The sequence below is a fragment of the Rhinatrema bivittatum genome, chromosome 5, assembly GCF_901001135.1.
Source record: "Rhinatrema bivittatum chromosome 5, aRhiBiv1.1, whole genome shotgun sequence".
Taxonomy (NCBI): domain Eukaryota; kingdom Metazoa; phylum Chordata; class Amphibia; order Gymnophiona; family Rhinatrematidae; genus Rhinatrema; species Rhinatrema bivittatum.
The window spans coordinates 296771891-296794710 of record NC_042619.1 but is presented as its reverse complement, the minus strand read 5'-3'; the positions used below and the strand labels follow the sequence as shown (position 1 = coordinate 296794710).

General features: G+C 44.8%; 1 protein-coding gene across 2 annotated transcripts in view; it reads right to left on the bottom strand.

The window, feature by feature from the left end:
- Positions 1 to 22820, bottom strand: part of TET3 (tet methylcytosine dioxygenase 3) — a 240659-nt gene that overhangs the window by 179754 nt on the left and 38085 nt on the right. For both annotated transcript variants that reach the window (XM_029604150.1, XM_029604151.1), the window contains exon 3: positions 20906 to 20962. In XM_029604150.1, the coding sequence (XP_029460010.1) occupies positions 20906 to 20962 (57 nt within the window). The remainder of the gene's footprint in view (positions 1 to 20905; positions 20963 to 22820) is intronic.

Sequence of the window (22820 nt, the reverse complement as noted above, 5' to 3'; positions counted from 1 at the left end):
GATCAGTGGGACAAGTTATTAGGCAGAAGTGCTAAGTTTATGGAGTTGGAGCTGCAAGACAGTGAAACAAACAGGGACTGAAAATAAAGGAGAGAGAAAGGAATGACGACATTTTAAAATGTAAGATTTTTATTGTTCAAATTTTCTTTAAAGAAAGAAATATGCAAATGTTCTCCAGGAATGGGGAAATGAAGAGGCTGCGAGACCGATGATGAGACATGGAAGGAAACCAAAAGGTGGTAAATTAAAAATGGTTAAAGATTTAAATCCAGGAATAAAAAAGCTTAGATGCTGATCATTCGGGATCTAGTCTTGATTATCCTAACAGCAAGTGCTGTTTCTAGACACGTAGCATAGCATCCGTTTAGAACATGCAATAACCAATACCATTCCCGCAGGGAGCAAAATGTAACAGGGGCTTCTTTTTATTTTAAATCCTTAAAGTAAGTCTTCCAACATTGGATTTGCTTTCCTCTCCCCTCGTCCATTTCCAACCCAGAACACCAATCCCTTGTCAATTTTCATTTTAGTAAGTTAAAATAAAAATAATTGGTCTGATACACACACAGGTACGCGGCCCTACAACCGGGCCTGCGGGGCAATGCATCACTGATCGGGTCAGTTCGCAAACTTACACCACACTGAAAGGAAAGACAATAAATCAGAACATCCCAGTCCCATCACAGGATCAAGGGCTCACGGTAACATTCACTTTGGTAGGATGGGCTCCGTTTTCAAGAGTGGCTTGACAGGCTTCACTGACCGTGAAAGTCTCTTTCAAACACCCAAGTCTGACAAATTTCACTTGTGTTTTTCAAAAGAAAGTTAAAAAAAAAAGAAGAAGAAATAGTTTAGTCATCCCCCATCCCCGCTACCTCCTCTCATTTCCCTTTTTCCGATCAATCTATTTTGAACCACGTACATGATGATTTCAGCTTGGTGAAAGAATGTAACACTACCACCGCAGCTGGATGTGTGTGGGGGGGCGGAGCAACACATTTGCATACTAATATTCGGCATCCCTTGCCACTCACGCCTCCATGTCACAGCTGTTGCTGAGTCAGGGTTGTGAAATCAAACTGAAAAGTCTGCGCAAGGCAAAAAAAGGGTGACTGTCCCAGTCTGGGCTATGGAACGGTTCTCTGGCTCCAGTTTTACAGTAGGGTGCTCAGAATTCACTGGCCTCCAAATAAACACAGTGTTGGCCTTGAGCTGCCTTGGTCCTTTGGCTAAGCCTGAGCACCTGTAATGGGGAGAGGGGCAGAGGGAGTGCTACCCAACCCTATTAGTAACATGATCATCTCACAACCATTGCCAAAGGAGAAGGGTTCTCTCATTCAGATTCAGCTGAACTGATATATGCTGCACTTAGCTGCTGACGGGACTGTCCCTTTGAGCGCAAGCTTCTAAAGAGATATTTATGCTTATGATAAGGGCACATCCTGCTAGCCGAGTCACCAATCCTAGGTCATAAGAAATTGCCATACTGGGTTATCCATATGATTTATTTATTTATTTATTTATAATTTTTATATACCGACATTCTTACATTAAAATGCAAATCATACCGGTTTACATAAAACAGAAAAAGCAGGAAAAAATATTTCCATAGTCAAATACAGAGAACATATGAATATATGGAATATGGAATATGCCAAGGACAAGCCATGCCATATTCCATGTTGCAGAAAAGATAAAAATTAGCAACAATCTTGTTGCCCTTGCATGTCTACCTGAATTACTACATGATTTTTGAGGGGAACAAATAGAGCAGGGGTCTGAATTAAAGCTTCGGTGGCCAGGTGGTAACCCCAGCACTTCCCTTAATCACCTTGCCTCCAGGTCTGTGAATGCTGATCATTGGTCCAGTGGGCCTAACATTTTCAGCAGCACCATTCTGAACACAATCTTCTTTGGCAAATATTTTACCAGTCAATCAATCAATCACCTTTTCCAAATGCCCATTTAAAACCCTTTCAGAGGGAAAATACAAGTGCATGCTAGCAATCATGGTATCCTGACAATGAACACCGCTCAGAGGCAGAAACACTCGTGCGATTAAAACAAAAGAAGGCCCGAATGAAGACATGCCTCATTATCTGGCCCCAGGGGGACAGGTATTCTCTGAATACCACCTTTCTAACACGAAAGCATAGATGCCCACGGATGCACATTAAGCATGGATAGGTCCAGATGCAACTTTAAGGGACAGCAGAACAGATAGCCTATACTGGAAATAATATATTACCCAACATAACAATTGTAAAGTATCTACACCTATGCAAATACTCATGGAGCAGGTTACCAGTACCCAAAAAACAAAGACCCAGGGCAGAGCACTGGGTGCAGGTGCTGGCGTGCATAGGCTCTGTGCCTACTGCTGTATCTCATGCTGCCAGGGTCCATTCCCCAAGTTGAGACTCAGAATCAGAGTCTGCAACTGTCCAGTTTCACTCCAGATATTCTACCTCCGAACTAACAGAGCAGAGTTGAGTAGGAAAATATATTTACTCTCAACCTGGTTGTAAAATTTTCTCTTCTCACACTGCCTCTCACAGGAGAATCCAATCCACTTATATTTTTTTTGAGCTTTTCCAACCAGGCACTCAAGGGCATGGTATAACAAATATAAAACACAATACGAAAACATAAGCAAAATATCATACATTGCAGTTATAAACGGCTAATACTATGGCTAAGAACCTTGTGAACCTAGGATTACAATTTGATTGGAGTCACCCAAAAGGAACTCCGGCGCATAGAATCATGGATGAGCAGCTATGGATTATTCAAACCATCTCTAGCATCTTAGCTCACTGTCTATGCACCCTTCCATCCACACAGGGCCCAGCACAAAGCCCTCCCCCTCCCTTCCATTCTCCATCAAGGCATTCGTCCCTGTGCCCCTCCTGCCTTCCGTCCTCATGGAACCCAGCCCCGAGCTCCACCTCCTGCCCTCCGCTGCGTGGGTCCTTCCTACCTCGTAGAAGTCTGCCATGAACAGTTTAACCTGGGGGGGAGTCACCGCACACACCTTTTCTCCCTCTATGGATCAGGCGTCTGTGGCTGCTAGGAGTTATGCACACGTTTGATATTGCTCATGCACAGACATTCACGTGCCATAAACTCACAGCTTCATCGCTTGTGGTGGAGCGCCACTTCTGCTGGCTTGCGATATGAAAGCACGTATGCAACCCCTGGGAGAATAAAACAGGACCAGGCAGCAAGAGAACATATGCAGAATAATAAGTACATTTACCTGTGATTCCTTGCTCAACTGGGTATTCTGAACTTACAGAGATTGCCCGTTTTCACCAGAAGTGGCTTTGTTAGGGGTTTGGCAGGGGACAGTGCTGTGCTTGCACTGAACAGCTGCTAAAGCAAAAGATCCAACCTGAACTCCACTTTCTTGGACTGGCTCCGTGGCTTGTGGTCAGCAAACAGCTTGAAAATTGTAAGCTGTACAGGACTTTGTGCTGTTCTGTATACTGCTTATGGTGTTAAAGCAAAAAAAAAAAAAAGTGAAAATGACTCTTATTAGAAATAAATGAGAAATACAGTACGAGAGATCCCAGATCCTATAGCCCAGGATTCGTTATTATGCTGAAGGGCAAGAATTTGGGCTGTTTGCCCAGTTAAGTTAATGAGCTGTATATAGGATAAGAGTATGGTAAAATTCGGGGGGGGGGGGGGGGGGTGTTCTCAGCTCTGGTCTTTGAGGTCTGCAGACCAGGTCTGAATGTCAGAAAATCCACAAATATCTATTTGCATATACTTGGTCCAAGAACTGAGTTGAGTTGCACGTATATAGTTTGCTTTTGCAGAAAATCAGACTCTCAAAAACCACTACTTCAGAAACCCTTAACAAGAAATTCCATGCAGAGTTAATGAAGCCCCTGCTTTTCAGAACACGAACCCACACATATCCTGTGGGTAGATGTGGACCCCCAAACCCACACCCCGGTCAGTGCTCTCTTGCCTCTGCTGAAAACATAGGGGTTGATTTAAAAAAAAAAAAAGTGTTGTTTATGCTAAAATGCGCACATATGCAAGAATGTGGACTGCACGCAAGCGACGCATATTTACAAGCTGGAAATTACGAACGCATAGAATGCGTGCGAGAGTAAAAAAAAAAAAAAAAAAGGGGGCAAAAAGGAGCGGAGCTGGGACGGGGTATGGGCATTCGGGGGGGGGGGGGGGGGGGCAGGGCCAGCAGTTGTGCGCCTAACTTCCGTATTTTAAAACCAGAGACCGCAGCGCACAGTGGCTTGTTAGCCACGTAACGTTACTGCTGCTCCTGATGAGGAGAAAGTCTGCAGACCTTGCGTTTTTGGGCTTACATGACAAGGTAAAGGGGAGGGGAGGGGGGGCGTGCAAGATGAAGAACCAGAGGGGTCTGGATGACAGACATTGACTGGGCAAACTGGTGGATTATTTGGAAAAGCTGGCATGTTTTTAAATCCGCTTACATATGCACGCCAGCAAAATCCTATGGGAGATGCGCAGTGTGTTTGCTCGAGTAACCTATTAAAGCTAGGAGCATATTTACGCACAGTAGGCGTATTTTCCATCATATACATGCAAGTGCATCCATAATTTAAAATTCAAGCATATCTCCGCTCGCACGCTGATACGCTCATGCGCGTTCATTTTAAAATTAGCCTCTTAATGTGGATAGGACAGCAAGCACCCAGACATACACAAGCACCCAGACAGAGCAGTCTAAGACAGGGGTTCCCTAAAACTATGGTCCACGGGCCTCATCTGGCCCCCAGAAAAATTTGTTTAGCAGCCCACCAAACACTCTCCTGCCCGGTGCTGAACTGGCCCACGGAGCAAGGTTTATATTTGGTTTTACCAGGAGCGGTAGCAGAAGTAGCGGGCAGTCCTGGTGTGGTCCCCCCAGTTCCTGCCACTAGAAAAGAAATCCTGTAGAGTGAGAGGATCAGGGGGTGAGTGAGGCAAGGGGAAGAGGAGAAGAACGAAAATGGAGAGGGGAGGAGAGTAAGTGAGAAGAGGGGAGCTGGTAAGAGGAGAGGCGATGAGGAAGTGAAATGAGATGAGGGGATATGAGGAGGGGCAAGTGAGAGGGGGGTGGAGGAGAGGGGCAAGAAAGGATAGGGAGAAAGAGTGTCATTACCTCACATTCACCAACCTCCCCCTCCCCTCTCCCAGGCGTCAGATGCTGGCGAAGCAGGGACGATGCAGGTCCCAAGGGTTTCAGGGGTGTGAAAGAGCTCCTTAAAAATATTCCTAGGAAGTTGCAACCCTATCTGCCATACCTCTGCAAAACCTGCCGCCTGCCTCCTCCCTTCCATTCCATTTCAAATCTCCTAAAGGGTCAGACTCCCAGGGACCACCTACCACCACCACCATGGCCACCCTACCCCCTCCCACTCATCAAAACTCCAAGGGGATGCAGCTACCAACCCTCCCCCTGAGCCTCTGGGTGATTTAAAATGCTGTATGCGGCCCTTCGTTTAAAAGGTTTGTGGCCCCGTGGGTATCGCATATCCCAGGTAACGACATATTAAAAGCAGAATTCTTGTGCATTTCCGATATCATGTCTTTCTGACCAAACATGGCATTACACTGCTGCCATATTTATAATACCGGGAAAGACCTCACAACTGGAGCACGAAGCCGAGAAAAGAATCTAGTTAAGAGGAAGTCTTAGAGGCCCACAAGTAGAATGTTAGGAATTATTAGGAAGGGAATGGTTAATAAAACGGAAAATGTCATAATGCTTCTATAATCGCTCCATGGTGAGACTGCACCTTGAATACTGTGTTCAATTCTGGTCGCCGTATCTCAAAAAAGATATAGTTGCGATGGAGAAGGTACAGAGAAGGGCAACCAAAATGATAAAGGGGATGGAACAGCTCCCCTATGAGGAAAGGCTGAAGAGGTTAGGGCTTATCAGCTTGGAGAAGAGACGGCTGAGGGGGATATGATAGAGGTCTTTAAGATCATGAGAGGTCTTGAACGAGTAGATGTGATTCGGTTATTTATAATTTCGAATAATAGAAGGACTAGGGGGCATTCCATGAAGTTAGCAAGTAGCACATTTAAGACTAATCGGAGAAAATTCTTTTTCACTCAACGCACAATAAAGCTCTGGAATTTGTTGCCAGAGGATGTGGTTAGTGCAGTTAGTGTAGCTGGGTTCAAAAAAGGTTTGGATAAGTTCTTAGAAGAGAAGTCCATTAACTGCTATTAATCAAGTTTACTTAGGGAATAGCCACTGCTATTAATTGCATCAGTAGCATGGGATCTTCTTAGTGTTTGGGTAATTGCCAGGTTCTTGTGGCCTGGTTTGGCCTCTGTTGGAAACAGGATGCTGGGCTTGATGGACCCTTGGTCTGACCCAGCATGGCAATTTCTTATGTTCTTATGTTCTTAAGTAACTAACTAGCCACCTGCCCAATGCTCAGACGCCAAAGGTTTTCTCCCATGCTACATTGTATAACCTACTGCTTTCATGTAATTAGCTTAAAAGTCAGTATTTTCAGTTGTGCTGATCAACCAGAAACTCATTGTGTATAGGTAATGAAACCCAAGCACTTCATTTTAGAACATGCCAGGAAGGTGCAGTAAGATAGACGGTCATGTGCCATGTTTGCCTCAGTGGCAGGATTCAAGCACACTTGGGACAGATACAGAAATCAGTGGTAGCAGCGAGGGAGGGAGCAGACCAAACATTAAATGGGATTTGGGGTGCCACAGCAGGCAAGGGGGAAAACTGGGCAGACTGGATGGACAAAAACATCCTTTATGACAATCACTGTGTTATGTATCTTTTTTTTTCCTTCTTCATGCATTGTGCTTGGTGAATATGAGCTCATGGGCAGAGCGTGGAAGAACACTGGAAGGGAGAGGAAGAAATCGGACAAACATTCAGGGTGATATTCACCCTAAAAACACAAGGCCCAGCCCATTCAGAGCCCGTCGGATGATGCTCCATCCGCAGTTAGTGGCGCTTACCCCTCCTCCCGTGCATCAAACTGGAAAGGTGAACGGCACAAGTGGTTCGTGAACAGTGATTGGATTCCCCCGCATGGGTGGGCAGTCGGTCAGCTGACTGCTAGCGCTTTCCATGAGACACTCGTGGCACTTGCACACAAAATACAGGGCATCATGTTGCTAAGCAACTCTAAAAGCAGAACAGGAAATGCTGGTTCAGTCGGTTTCTCCTGTTTCCCTCCTGCCTAAGCTCCTGAGGGAGAAATGTTATTGGGGGAGGGAGCATGTGAAGCTGCAGTTCATGGACAACGTCAAGACACTGAATGAAAACACCACTCAGACAAGAGATTTAGGGGCTAGTGTAATAAAAACCCATGTTAAAATCAGAACAAAAATGTTAGCGCAGGTTTAATTCACATGGTAAAAACCCGTAGCCCAGCGGGACTCAGTAAGGAAATGCCCTGCAAATAAATAAATAATGTTTTTAAAAAAATCTACGCTAAATATGAAAAGTATGCTTTGCAGTTTTTTCTGTTTGTTTTTTTTTTACTTATGGACGTATGTGCTTTGCATACCATTAAAACACAAACCTGTGCTAAAAAAAAGGGGTAAAAAATTTCTAAAAGTTAGTTAAAAAAAAAAAAAAAAAAGAAAAGCAAGATCTAGCAGACATGGGTGCTATCTGACCTTCACCCATTTTATTTTATTGTAGCCAAATTAAAAAAAACAGAAGGCAGAGTCAAGATGTTGGCCTGAATGGATGCGAAGCTCTCTCTTCACAGCATTTCTTCCCCTGATATTTTCCTTTGTCTGCTCTGCCTCCAAAGAGGGAAGGGAGACTTTACCCTTTATTTATTTATGGTTTTTATATACCGGAAGTTCCTGTATACAATACATATCACTCCGGTTCACAGGTAACCGAGATAACTATCGCCATTGCGGCGGTTTACATGGAACATATCGAATATAATGAACGGATAATCTATAATAAAGTACAATCTCTTGTGAAACAACTAAGATCAACTTAGAATGCAACTTGCAACTTGGAAACATATAACTGAAGCAATATAAACATTATATTATTGCTGTAAGACAAGGATGTTGTTCTTCTTGCATTTAGCTCTCTTTACCCTTCCATGCCCTCTGGATCAACTCAAGAAGGAGGGCTTTGCGGGTGTGAAACAGGGGGCTTTGGCTGGAGGAGCTACTGAAGCACATGCAGGAGAGATGCCCCTCAGCCTGCCTGACCGTAAACCACCGGCACCACCCAAAGTGTCTGTCAGTGCCAAGCAGAGGCGCCATTTCATGCTGGCTGGTGGAGGGGCTAAGTCCCAGCATGAGGCGCCTTCACGTTTGCTCGACGTAGGGGTTTGAGGTCTGGGTCACAGAGCACATAGAAGGCATGATGGGGGGGGGAGAGAGCATATTGGGCTCTGGAGGGGAGTTGCAGGGCTCTCCAGCAGGGACTTTATTCAAGGCGGCCAGCGTTCCTTTGCCACCTCTTATTAAATCCTCAGCGGTTGCACTTGATGCTCTCTGTTGCATTTTGTGCTTCTGATCTTGCTTCCCTCTTAAAAAGTGTCTCTTGTTTGGCACATACCCAGGAATTCTGGTCTTTGGAAATCGGGGAGGAGGAGTTGGAGGGTACTGAGAAGATGATGCAGGATTTAAAATCTATTAATGCAGCTTTGGCGCAGGATAAAAGTGATGCTGCATAAGAACATGAAGCACTGGGAGAACTATTTTTAGAAATTTAAATGTCCGCCATCTAATTTCTTCCCAAAGTGCCTGAAACAGCTCAGAGATCTCTTCAAGAAACATTTTCAGGTGGGGTTGAATAATTCCCCCCCCCACCCGAGACATAATCCACCTGTTAATAATATTTGAGCAGCAGCATAACTAATAATACATTTACAGGGATAAGGTAGGGAAAAAACCTGCCCCAATGGCGTGGGACTCCTGACGCAGAGTAAGGAGCATTTGCCTCCTCTCCCGAAGTAGCTTTTGAACTATCTGGATAAATCTAGATCCTCTGCCCCGCAAACAGTACTTGGGCTCTAAGAAACTTAAGGCACATAACCATAGTAACGTCTAAAAACAAAAGAAACCAATAAGATAGCTCTTTCAGCTTCCTCCTCGTTCCAAGAAGGCTGCCACATCCAGACTGCCACCCCACCACCTTCCACCTCCACATTTAACTCCAAGTAAAAGAAAAAATGATTTTCTTGCTCTGAATAATTGCATTTCCTTTTATATACCAAGAAAAGCCCTGGAGCTGCTCTTCAGACTTCTATACCGTAATGGGTTCATGCATCTGGATTTATTGCTTGCTACCTATTTCTTGATTTTAGGTTCAAATCTTTTTTTTTTTTTTAAATCATCATTCCCAAAACAGCAATACAGTATTCAAGGAATTCCACAAAAACAAAGCAATGTTCACAGAGTAAATTGCAAAGAAGAATAAAACCATCATCTCCCTTCAAATCCCACTCCCCTTCCCCAACCCACATATGAGCAAAGACATGTCATATTACTGAGAACTGCGAGAAGCAAGAGGAAAAGTAAGCAGACCCCTCCCAAGATGACAACCAGGTGAACATAAGAAATTGCCATGCTGGGTCAGACCAAGGGTCCATCAAGCCCAGCATCCTGTTTCCAACAGAGGCCAATCCAGGCTACAAGAACCTGGCAAAACCTGGCGAAAAATCATCCCGATCTACAATTCTAGCAAGAGAAGGTAAAGCCTGAAGATAAAGTTCTCACACCTCGAGAAGCATCTTTTTCTTTTGAAATGACCCTTACTCCCTAGCAAATGTTTCCATTAGAAGGAAATTATGTACAGCAGTCCTCCCGCAGGTTCTAGGAGATCTCCAGTAGTACATCATGGACTTTTTAACCATCATGAATGCCTTCCGCACCCTGGGTTTCTTAAATACAATACCACAAGGCAAAGATGACACATCCTCAACCGAGCTAGCTCCAGAGCATGTCGTATCTTAAAACCAACAATAAACTCAATAAATGCAAATACGCCACGTCAAAAGTATTGAACTGTTTCTTGATTTCTCCTCTTTTTTTCCTTTCTCCCCACCCCCGATTCAGAGATCTAATGGGGATTGTGTGGCTTTTCACAGTTTTCTTTATTGTAATTTTTCTTCTTCTTGGCCTGATATCCAGCATTTCTTATAAAAGGTAATCTTGTTTACATTGATTTTGAATCTGCATAAATAAAGTGTATAAAATAAAAAAAGAGAGAGGGAGAAAGAGAAAACATGCCATTCAGTTCCACTCTTGCGGTGCATAGAGGCAGATGCACCGGGGAGACCAGAGCTCTGGGCTCCAGACATAAGTGCTAGGGGACAGGAGCATAGGGAAACAGGGAGAAAGCCCAGAGAGAAGAGGGGGCATTTGTGCATAGGAAGCAGCCTTCCAGGAGGCGGAGAAGGCAATCAGCAGCCGTCACCCTGGGGATCAGCAAGGCAGGAGCCTGAAGGTTTGGGAGAGCAGCAAAGGGTGGGGGGGGGGGGGGATCAATGGCCAGAGCAGGAGCGGGCAGGATGCAGGAGGGAGAAGGAGGGAAAGCGAGGACAAGGCAAAAATCCACATGCTGGGGGACATCAGCTGGAGGAGAAAGCCTCACTTCCTCCCGCTGGGCTGCTGTCAATGCTGATACGTCTGAATGGGGATTGGTCCCTTCACTGACAGCTGTCAGTGAAGGGACCAATCGGTTACCACTGAAAAGTGAATAAATTAATATTAAATGCCAGCACAGCTGAGCACTATACCAGCGGTACTGACAGCTGCCCAGTTTGGTGGGGGGAGTGGGGAGAGTTGTACTTGGTCACTATTTTCTTTTTTTTTCTTTTTTTTTTAAACTTGGGTGAGTGGGAAAGGGTTGGCTTGCTGAGCCTGCTCAGGGGTTACTGAAAATAGATCATCCTTTCCTATGCTGAAGCATCAATCCCGTTAAAAAAAAAAAAAAAAAAAAGTCTCCCCCCAAGTCCAAGAACCGTCTCCCGCCCATTTAGAAACCGCAATCCTATGGTAAAACTCCAACCCTGACTCAGTCAGCTTTCCTGGCGGTTCATCCTCCCTCCCACCTCCCTTCACCACCGACCCCAGCGATGATCAAGCAGTTTTCTCAACTCATTCTCCCGCCCACCACCGCCCAGCCCAGCGATGATCAAGTAGCTTTCCCGACAGCTCATTCTCCCTCCCACCGCCCGGCCCAGCTGCTGGGGAAGTTGCCCGATCATTACGAGGGTCGGGGAGAGGAGGTGAGAGAGAGAGAGAGAGGGAGGATCGGACTGCCAGAGAGGCTGTCTGGTCATCAGGTGGCCCGGGGAAGGGGTAGATGTTTAAGTGACCTGAGCTGAATATTCCCTAGATCTAGCCAGTCAAAATTTGATTGGCTTAGATTTAGTCCTGCAATGGTAGCGCCTAGGTCTCTAGGAGTCTAAAAATGAGCACCGCCACTTAATCTGCTTCTCATGGCCAAAACCCATCCCCCCCTGAGGTTATCCACATGTAGAATGGCTAAAATGTAATCACTCAGCTGGAGGAAGTTTTTCCAAAGGCTTCACTCTAGCCAGCTAAATCCTTACTCAACTGAATGGCTATGAAAATCTACCCCTCCCCCAATGGGCACATACATCTGTCCATTCGCCAGGAGTTTCACATATTCATTCACTGCACAGTCACACATGCACCCTTCAGCACAGCCATCTTAGGGATGGAAAGGGTGACTGCCACATTTGGATCTCTCACCTACGTGACATATCCCAAAGGAGAGGGGAGACATGGAAGAGAGGTATTACTATTGCCCAATCAGAGTTTGGTAAACTGAAGCTGGGATGGGTGGTGGGTGGCTGGCTGGGTGGCAGGCTAGTTTGAGGTGCTGCAGGTTTTCCTGAATCCGCTGATGTGATCCTCAAAGCGCTCCTGGAACTTCACCCAAATGAGTCTAAAAGGATAATGAGAGAGATCTGCATGCAGTACGTATCCAATGCATGCAAGCACATCTCTCCAGTATTCATGGTGATGTCCTGAAAAGCAGACCTGCTGGGGGGAGGCTGCAGTAAACCACACCACCATTCACCGTTTTGCTGATAAGCAGGTGCCACAGGGACACCAGTCTCTCACACAGTGTTTTTACACTAATTTAACCAGCACAGAGAAAAAAAAAAAAATATATATATATATATATATATATATGCACAGGAAAAAAAGAGGTGTTTTTTTTAATTTAATCTGGAACATCTGAAGTTTTAGGAATTTCACACAATTATTGTGAGGAAAGCAGACAGACAGACTACACCTATAAACTTCTGGTCTAAGAGCATCAGCTCTACCAACCAGCCAAAAAGGAGTAAGCACCTCCTGCTGGTTAAACTCTAGTACTCCTGTTAGCTTTTAATGTCTCGCTAGTAAGAGGTATGGTGGTCATCACACTACCATTATGGATCTAAGCCCTTTAACGTCCGGTTGTGCCATACACTTGCAGAAAGTGAGTAGCACCACTAATTGGATAAGATCCCAAAAAGTATACTGGACTTTTGGTGGGCAAATCCAGGTCACTTGTTATGGCACAAGTAGAAAACCCAGTTTCTGTTCCTCTGGCCAGCCTGGGAAAGCTGTAGAGGCAGTGCTTATAGTCCCCCCTGATACAGGGCATCCTATTTAATGCTCACCAGCAATAACTGCTGGCCAGGCACAGGGAATCAGCTAAAGATGGACACTGCAATGGCTAGGTTACAGGGAAGGGTAATTCAAAATCAGGGCACCTCTCCCCAGCTTCAAATGAAGGCTTGTGGCACCGTAAAAGTCAGTTTCCACTGAGCTGGAAGCCCAAAGGAGCAGGAGGAAAGCTCAAAAGAAACCAACACATATACAGACACAAACTGAAGGCAACGATCCTGGCTCTGCAGGAAAAAACAGATTTTTTAATCAAAGTATTGAAAACTGCCATTTATCATCAAACAGACAAAAGAAAAACCCCACTCAGAAGAGTAGCACCGGCCAGAAAGGTTTTGTTTTTTTTGTTTGTTTTTTTAATTAGTACTGCACTTACTGTTGGCAGGTTTGCACAATTCCCCCCAAATCACTGTTATTGCGGGAATGTTGCTATGTTTGCTTGCTCTTTTGCTGCAGCCTATAATATCCACCTCTAGTGTGCAGTTCTCTGTGCACCTGATAGGTGAGGAGTAGTTCCAGCTATGCACACGTCTGCCTGCCTTCGTATATTTGCATATGCTTAGGTCTGCGGGTCATGCGCGCGGGTCCCTTCCTCCTACACATGTTGAGAACTTTGGCCAACAGAGAGGAAGACCATCTCATGATAAAAACTTAAAACAAGGAAGCGAGGCATGAAAATCTGGAGGTAGCTCTTGTAATCACCCCAGTGTACCTCAGTATTTTCTTTTCAGTGCCAGAGATGCAAGATTAAAATATTTATAGAACAAATGTCTCTGAAAAGAAGAATGAGGCAGGGATTATTTTATGGGCTCTAAAATCACTGCTCTCGTTCTCTTTAAAAACGGGGATTTTATTGTAATGGTTTTGTGTGTACCAGGAAACAAAAAAAAAATATGTTTAAAGCGCAGATGGGTGGAAATAGGGGGGGTGCTGGGGGGTGGGATTTTGTTCTCAAAACAAAAGTTTAATATAAAACCTACAGCAACCAGAAAACCGAATCCAGTCTCCCAACTAAAGAACCATTCTGATGTCAGATGTGAACAATTACAAAAGCAAAGCAGCAGCTCCTAACAATACCACTGCATTCCCGAGTAGCGAAAAGTTTCCATTTCTGTTACCAGCTGGCTTTGCATCCTCCGCTTGGCTGCCAGAACTGCTTCAGCCTGAAGGTGAGACAATGTCAAACTGGGAACAGCAGTGCTCCAGAAAAGCAAAAGCACAAAAAAATAAATAAATAAGCAGTTATGTTGTCTCCACTGGATAAGCAAGCAGTGTGGTTCACAGTTCTCCTTGTCAGATTACGATATGACGTGATAGTGTAGCCCTTCAATCGCAGAGCATGACTTATACTTGTTTGCTGTCAGTTCATTCCCGACGTTCGCCATACGGTAAAATAAAGTCATTCACCACTTGACTCAGCTGAATTGATAAAATGGAGAAGGCTGCATGCAGGGAAAGCTGGAAACTGCAAATGAAATATTAGGAAAGAAAAACCCCCATGCAAGCAGAGAACGTGCTTGGAGCTTTGTATTCCACACTCTGAGCATGCTAGAACGTACCCCCCCAGTCAAAATCTCTGGCTGATAGGACCAAATAAACAGCCTGCAAAAAATATACCATGGGGCTTCCGTGGTCAAGGGGGCTTTACCTATCACTCAGCCTCTGGTGCCTCAACCCATCATCAGACACCGTACTCCAGGGACGTAAGGTTGGTGTCAGTAGACCAGCACGCTCTGCAGTGAAGCCTTTAACTGTCGTAGCTACCTCACTTTCTTATGTGAGCGTTTACCACTAATCACGAACAAAAAATTTGGCTTTGCACTCTCGGTCCTTACATGACTTTGTCTACGTTTTAGGAATTTATTTTTTTTTTCTTTTTCAACCAGAGCAGACACCTCCTTCTCTGTCTCAAGCGCTCGCTTCTTCCGTATACAGCTCTGAACTCATATGACGGAGGTAGCGACTCACCAGTGACGTGCGTAGAGGGGGTTGAAGTGTTTGTAAACCAAGAAGCCACGTGCGGGCAGCCAGCGTGACTTGCCAGGAGCCGAGCCTGCCAGCAAGATGGGAATCCCACTTCCCTCCGCGGAGACGCAAGGGGCCCCAGGATAAGCTATAAATAGATACCAGTCCAAGGCTTCAAGCGCTTGCTTATACTCTGAGGGTGGCGGGAGGGGGGGAGTGGATTTCTGAGGCCGAGGCAGCAAGATTATGGCTCGCTGCACAGGACTGTGTGTGCAAGGCGCATTCCCATTTTTTAACTATGAAAGGTTGAAGCATAATTTCCTACTGATCAAGGAACGGTCGACATGTGCTCAAGATGCCATTGGGCAAATCGGCAGTCAACAATGCTAAAAAGTATGTATTGCAGGAGACTGGGGGTGAAGGGGTTGGCGATATTTAAAACATACTAAGGAATGCATGATTCTCCGATCACACCTCCCCGGAACGGTAAACACATTGGCATAGTCTTCCCGATTTTACGGTCTCGCCAGAAAAAAAAAAAACCTCCCTCTGCTTCAAAACTGAACGATGCAAAACTAGTGAAAACCATGGGGGCCGAAAGCCTTTCCACGTTTACCATCCAAATCGATTCTTCGCTGCGCACCATAGTAATTTTAATATATTGATCCCAGAAATATAAAAATGCAGCTGAAGCTCCACTTAGAAGACTAAAAAAAAAAAAAAGGGGGGGGGGGAGATATTTATTAAAATTCTGCTCCAATACAAAAAGCTGCTTCAAGCTTATCAGCAAATGTTTCCCAGTTAATGGGAAAAACTGAAGAATTGTCACAAAAAAAACCTGATCTCCCCCTCCACCAAGTGGTGTATAAACCACTGAGCAATAATGCAGCGGAAGGACTGACCTCATATTCAGGGTGTAGCTTACTAATAACAGCAAACGTTTGGATGTGGAAGAAATAATATTTCAATTGTTTTGGCCCAGCAGCTTCCTCCTGCTCCTTTGGGAATCCCCCTAACTGGAATCAGCCTCTTTTGGGGCAATGGCACTATAAACCTGCTTTCCCATCTAGCTGGGATTCCCTCCCCCCCCCCCCCCCCCCGTGCTCCTTTATAACCCCCTTCCTGTCTAGCCCAGCCATTACACAGATAGCCCTCGGCCAGGGGCCGCAGAGCGCATCATCATCCAAAACCTGGTACCCATGCACCGAAACTGTGGCTGTTAGTGTGATATGATTGGGACTCCCTCGCCTTGGAGGCCGTGGTCTGGACAATAAGAACAGAAAGAAAAAAAAAAAAAAGGAGGAACGAGGCTAACATTTCTATTCTGGAATGAGCGGTCCACAAGAACACACAAATTCTGTTCTCACTGGGAGGAACACTTGGGCAGTGGCTCATCATACTGTCATTCGTCAATTCTTTCAGTCATTTCTTCCTATGATAAATGTATCTCTTGGACTCCTTTTTAGTTGTTTCTTACTGACATGAAAGGGCCCATAACAGTAATGAATTCAAGAGCCTGGGATAAGAACAGAGGAAAAAAAAAAAAAAAAAAAGCAGAGATCAGTCTATGGCAGTGCACCAGAAGCACGCGAGGCAGACTAGGTGGGCCTTATAAGAACATAAGACTTGCCACACTGCTTCAGACCAAAAGGTCCATCAAGCACAGTATCCTGTTTCCAAGAGTGGCCAATCCAGGTCACAACTACCTGGCAGGATCACAAAAGTTCGATAGAGTCTATGCTGTTTATCCCCATGATAAGCAGTGAATTTCTTTATTTGCCGTCACATTCCATGTTTCTACACGTTTCTCTGCGGCCTTGTGTCAGGGAGGCTCTGGCTGAAATTTGTTTTGGGAGAATAAACTTTTACCCTCAACCTGGCAAAAATGCACCTCTGAGAAATCAGACAGGTCCAGTTTCCCCACAGGCAAGCTATGAAATACACTTATGTTGTGGTACTCTGCCAGCACACACATTACCACTGTGTTATTTATTGAAGCTAAAAGGGTCTTTCATGACTGGACCACCACACTCACTTGCCACCCCCATTAAGAGCACCTCTACATACATAACAAATCTTCTGGGCCCCATTGCTGGCTGCAATGGACAAGTTTAGATCTCTCTTCAAGATAGTTGTATATATTTCATTCACAGCCCTTTACTACTACTTCCAAGACATCCTGAAACACATGGACATCTTTCTCGGCTGCCACAAACAAGCAGCTTTAAACCAAGATTCTGAAAACCTTGCTGAACATCAAAGGCACAAAAACAATGGGACATTTTCTCAGATATATTTTGTTGCATTTGGGTTATTTGCCAAGGAAGCCATGCACCAGCTTGAAATCAAGACAAAAATCACTCCCAGGCTGTAATATTTTGTTCATTTTGTGCAAAAGCAGAGGCGCAAAACAAATTTGTAATTCAGGTGACTTAAAAGTAAATACATCAAGAAAGGGGATTAACCAATTAAACTCACCCAGCCCGATAAAGCAATACCCAGAGTAATTTAAAGTCTCTGCAAGAGTTGGTGCAGAGGAATCCAAGTAATGGAGGGATGTGCTTTACTTACGGCACTATGAAATCACCAGTGTCTTTTCAAGCATTTCCCTTCCCTCCCCCTGTTAAATTTATTTATTTCAGGCTTTTCCATGTTAGAGAACGTCAACCTTTATGATGTCTCAAATAAAATAAAAGGGCGCAGAAATCATTACAAAGTACATCAAAAAACAAACAGATGGGGGGAATGCATCAGAGAGGCCTTAAGGAACATTAGGAAGGCAGAATGTAAATCAATAAATAAGTTAGGAAAAACAAAAAAGGAACTTGTCAGGTAGAGCATATAATTACTGGTTTAGTAGCATAAAGTGGTGTGTGTGTGGTGTGTGTGTGTGTGTCCGTCCGTCAAGTGGGCTCTCAAGGATCCAATATCCTGCAGTATTTTAAGGAACCAGAAGCAAGGCTTGAGAAATGAGCCCATTTAGGTTTGTGGCCCAAAAGCCATCTTGAAGTGCCACATTTTTAGTAGTTTTCTGAAAGCTTGCAAATTTGCGGCTGTTCTAACGTTGAGCGGTGAAGTGTTCTAAAGAGTTGGAAAGGAACCAGATTAGGTTCTTCATCTGAATAGTTGTGAGATGACCAAGAAAGGAGGCAAAGCTTTGAAAGTATCTTCTACATAGCTGACTGTATTCAGGTCAGTGGTGCCATTTTGCCAATCGCTACTCTTAATCTAATCTAACATCACTGCAATCCATTCAAAGTCTGAATCTGGCATCCTCTCCTAGGAGTAAGGGATTTTCGTGGTCTCAAAAGCTCACGTCCTGCAATGTTTCTGGGTGATTCTCATGCTGGCCCCGTAAAAAGTATCACAATCTACGATAAACAGCATCAAGCGCGAGGTTTTGGACATGATGTTGGAAAGGAGGGAGATTGGTAGAACTCTAAGCAATAAAAGTTTCTCTGGACATAAAAAGGAGGGAGACCCTAGGAATGAGATAAAAAAAAAAAGAGGGTGGAAAATGGCCAGGGAAGGGACAATTGATATTTAGAGGGAATGCCTTGTTAGGATGGTTTTCCCTTTGGGGCAAACATCCTAACTGATCTTGTTGTCAAGGGTAAGAGATCAAGGAGTCATTCGTGTCAGCAGCAATGGCCAATGAATCAAGTGTTTGTAATTGTCCAGGATGAAATACCGAGCTGTGCTTCTTTCTGCTGAAAGAACCCAGCACAGACATCACAGGCACAATCAAAATTGATTAAGACAAGAAGAGCAGCACTCAATGCAAAGTAAAACAAAAACAAACATAAAAAACCCTTATTTTGGCAGCAATAGACTTATGGAGTCCTAGAAAGGTATGAGTCCCAGAGGAAGCACTGAGGTGAAACTCCATCAGATCAATGGCGCCAGAATAGAGAGAAGATTTTTTTTTTTTAATGTCACCCTATACTAGGGGTAGGCCTGGAATGCTACAAACAAGTCAGGTTTTCAGGATATTCACAATGAATAATGAGATACATTTGCATTCAATGAATCCAAATGTGGCTCATATATATTTGTGGATATCCTGAAAACTTGACCATTTCTGGCACCCTGGGATCAGAATGGTCTACACCTGCCCTGTACAATGCAGTGCTCCTCTTCTGTTTTAGCTGAATCCTCCACTCTGTTTTTAACTTTGTCCTTGGCTGGGATCATGATTTGGTCCAAAAGGCAACAAAAGGTTTCACGGAGAAGAATGATGGTGGTGCTCTGTCCACCTTTCCCCTGCCACCCCTCCCCATCCCCTCAAAGCCCAGATTACAAACAAATCTCACTTTAGTTCTCTGGGCAAAAATACAACTGGATCAGACATTTGTCTAAGTGGTACTCTTGACCCTGGGAGAATCAGGGAACCCCTTAAGTGACAAGGGCATGAAATCAAATGACGTTGTACTGCATATGGGAAAAGCATTTTTAATGAGAAAAATTGAATTTAAAAAAACTATTTATTGGTATTTTGGTTGTGCATTGAGATTTGAAGAGTTCAATCAACACAACAGCATCAAAGTCAAGAAACCTTTTGCAGAGTGAGAACTGAACATGTGTTTTTCACCGTTATACTACTACAACATAGAGTTACATAATGCCATTTGCCTACTTGCAGTGCAGGCTTAGCATTACCAGATTGCTTCCCTGAGGTCATGGTAGAATTTACTTCTCTGGGACGCCTTCCGAGTTGCATGCATTAATGAAATCAAACTGGTTTCATCGGTTAAAGAGAGAAAACTGAATGTCATTCATGATAATTATAAATTTCAGAAATAGGGACCAATACCTAGGTAGGGCGAAGGTTTGACAAATCTGTCCTTCAAGATATCCAAAATGAATAGACACATTACAAATTTGTATACAGCAAGTCTCCCAATGTATGCAAACGTACCTCATGCACAGTACATTCATCATGCATTTCCTGGAAACAGACTGGCTGTCAGGTCACCAGGACAGGTTTGGACAGCCCTGGCCTAGGACGTTCAATGCAGAGTCCAAACATAAATCTACAGCTCCAGATCGATATCGATGCCAGACGTTTGGTGGTGTCTGGGAGCCAGGTAGCCAGTTCTTAGGGAAACAGCTTCACCGGTTTTGGTGGCTGGTTAGATCATCACTAAACTTGGTGGCAAAACATGGAACTGGGACCAAGTACCCAGGACTGGAAAGAGCCAAAGAGGAAGACAGACACTGGCTTGGATATGGAGTGACATCCTACAATCACTCACGCTTCTAGGGCTGGCAGCTGGGATACGTGCTTCAGTGGAGACAGGAATAAGCGCTATGGATCTTTGTCTACATCTTATTTATTTACACAAAATTCCAACTCGTGTGTGAACTGGGACACGGCCATCTCCCACCCCCATGTCTTTCTCAAGCTTACTATCCTCTGTCCCACCAGCACCCAAGAGCCCTCAGCAGACTTTAGGCACCTGCCTGAAAGTCCCACGGTGATATTATTTTTACAGTTTGGATACTGAACACTTGGAAAGGAAAACTCCTTCTGACGATATGCGAACAGCAAGCAATAAATGTCGTAACCGGCACCACCGAGAAACGTGGCGGGCACAATTATGCAGGGCTGTCAATGCAGTGTAGGACACTAGAGCGTCCCACCACCTCACTGTCCCTACCCCCTCCAAAACGCCATAAGGAGATGTGCAACATTGCTACGAGTTTCCTTTTCTGCTTCAGGTTTATTCTTAGGAAAAATGTTGACTCAAAGCCTGCAATAAGAGCTACAGACAAGCAGAGCGCACCCCACTGCAGTCACGCTCTCCCCCTCTCTCTTCCAATGTCAGCGCAGATGAATCCTCCAAGCGTGTCTGAACCAGGAATGACGGCTATCGCCATGGTTACCTTCAACGAGTCAAGTGATGTCATACCGGCTCCAAAAAAAAAAAAAGGTAGAAAGCTGCATTTTCCACTTTTTTTTTTTTTCTTATTTCACTGTCCAGGTGTATTGCACCTAGAACCGTTCTGCAGCTTTCCCTAAAATAGTAGGTGTGGGCTGTTAAGGCTGTAGACATTGAGCAGGGGTAAGGAGCAGATCGAAATTAAAACAAAAAAACGTTTATCATGTAGGAGACAATCACACAGTCATCATCAAGACAGATCCAGCAGGAGATGCAGACATATTAATAACACTGCAGTACACAAGATGGGCTCGTTTCTAGCCTACTTGTAAGTCTCCATCACTGATTTGGGTGGGGGGGGGGGGGCTTTGTCCTCTGTCTAAGAAAAAAAAAAAAAGTACCTTTGAAGCCTGCACCTGCTTCTTCCTCCGGGGCTCCTCGCTGCCCTTTATTCCCACCTGCAGAACGAAAATTGGGGGGGGGGGGGGGGGGAGAGAATAAAAACAAGAAATTATTAAACACAGCAAAAGCAAGGGATCTTTATGCACCAAGACAGTACCGGCATTTTATTTTGTGCACATTTGTTCTAAGATGTATTTTAAACATATGCACGGATATCCCCCTCTGATGCTGCATGCCTCACAAAATGCTGCGATCTGCTTTCCAAACAGTGAAGCATATATTTACCTTCCTCTGCTCCCCCCTCTGTCTCCAGCCTCCTCAATCCCATGCAGAATCCACCCCTAGCAGGCAGCCATCTTGCCTCTCTTTCTCCTTTAAGCTCTGTTACAGACGCCCTGCTGCATTAGTGCCTTTTTTTTTTTTTTTTTCTTTTCTGCCAGACGCTAGAATCATTATCATACCACAGAGCACTCCGGCTTCCTCCCTTCCCCCCTGCCCCCCCCAAGCCAAGCAACAAACACCACTGTGGACGTGACAAGCATGCCCACCCCTCTCCCCCCTGGCTCTGGCAGGAGGGCCAATCCCGGGTGTGGGGGGGAGGGGTGCCAGGCCACTCGACTATCTACTTCTTTCAGGTCTTCCTAAACAAAGTAAAGCAGCATGTGGTTTGCCTAAGCCAGCTACAAGAGTGGGCGGTAAAGCCCGGACTGGAGTCCTCCCATTGCTAAGGGCAGCACCTCCTGCCTTAATCCTAAATGCAGCAGCATTAGCTGAAGATTTTCTTTTGTGGGGGAGGGGGTAATGGGGGAGGAGAACATGAAATTTTGGAAGGTAGCAAAATAAAAAAAAACAAAAAACATTAAATCAAGCTCTCCGGTCCCTCTTCTTCATCATGCCAATCTCTTATTTCCCTCCTAACAAGGCAGGTGGGGGTGAGGGGGCAGCAGCGATGGGTAAAAGCTTTGGAATAAACTCCTCTTCCTCAGCCACCCCCATTATTATGAATAAGCCGGGTGCAGCCCTCTAAACCCCCTCATCAGTCGCCCATGTAGGCATCACAGAATGTGCAAGCGCAGAGGGCTGAGGAGCACATTCAGGGGACGGTTTGTGTGGCCATGGCAGAGAAAGAAAAGCACACTATAAGGAATACGAGACATCAGGATAAGAGAGAGAAAGAAGGCTTAGAAACAGGAACCCCTGAAGTTGAAACAGCACAGGCGTGTTGCTATTTAGAGCAGTACAACTGCTAGATTATCCCTTTATAAAGGCATCAAAGGGCACACTAGCTATATCCCATCCAGTACTGCAGTATTTCCCTGAAGCAGCAGGAAAGACTTGCTTATTTATTCTTGAAGTATATATTTCAGTAGAGCAGCCTCTTGCAGATGAGGAAAATAGTCTTCCCATGACTGTCCTATCAGTGGGTCTGAAGATGATTGATAAGCCCGGTTCAGGATCAGATTGTTACAACAAAAGTACGTTTCCAAGTGGGACTGATGGCCTTGGGTGGTTGGTTTAGTACGTGGTACCTTGTTTCTGCCATTCCACCTACTGTTGCTGTCATAGGATTGCTGTGGCAGATTCTTCCTCTGTCCGGGGAGGACTGAAGCAATAGCCTCCCACAAGCTGATGTCAATCTTGTGCTTCTTCATGGTGGCCACAGGAAGCCCTTGAATCTCTCTGTCTCTGCCTTCCTCAGCAATAATCCAACTTGCGACTCTCCACCTTGGCTTAATTTTTGATGCTATAGGAGATAAAATATGTATTTCTGCTTCCAAAGGGAGTGCAATTCCTGTTACTCAGGAAAGTACGGCAGCCTATTTTTCTTTAGTAAATTTGGAGCTCATAAAATGTGCCAGATTGACAACACTGGACACGTATGTCCCTCTATTTTTCCACAGAGCAGTGCAGGCA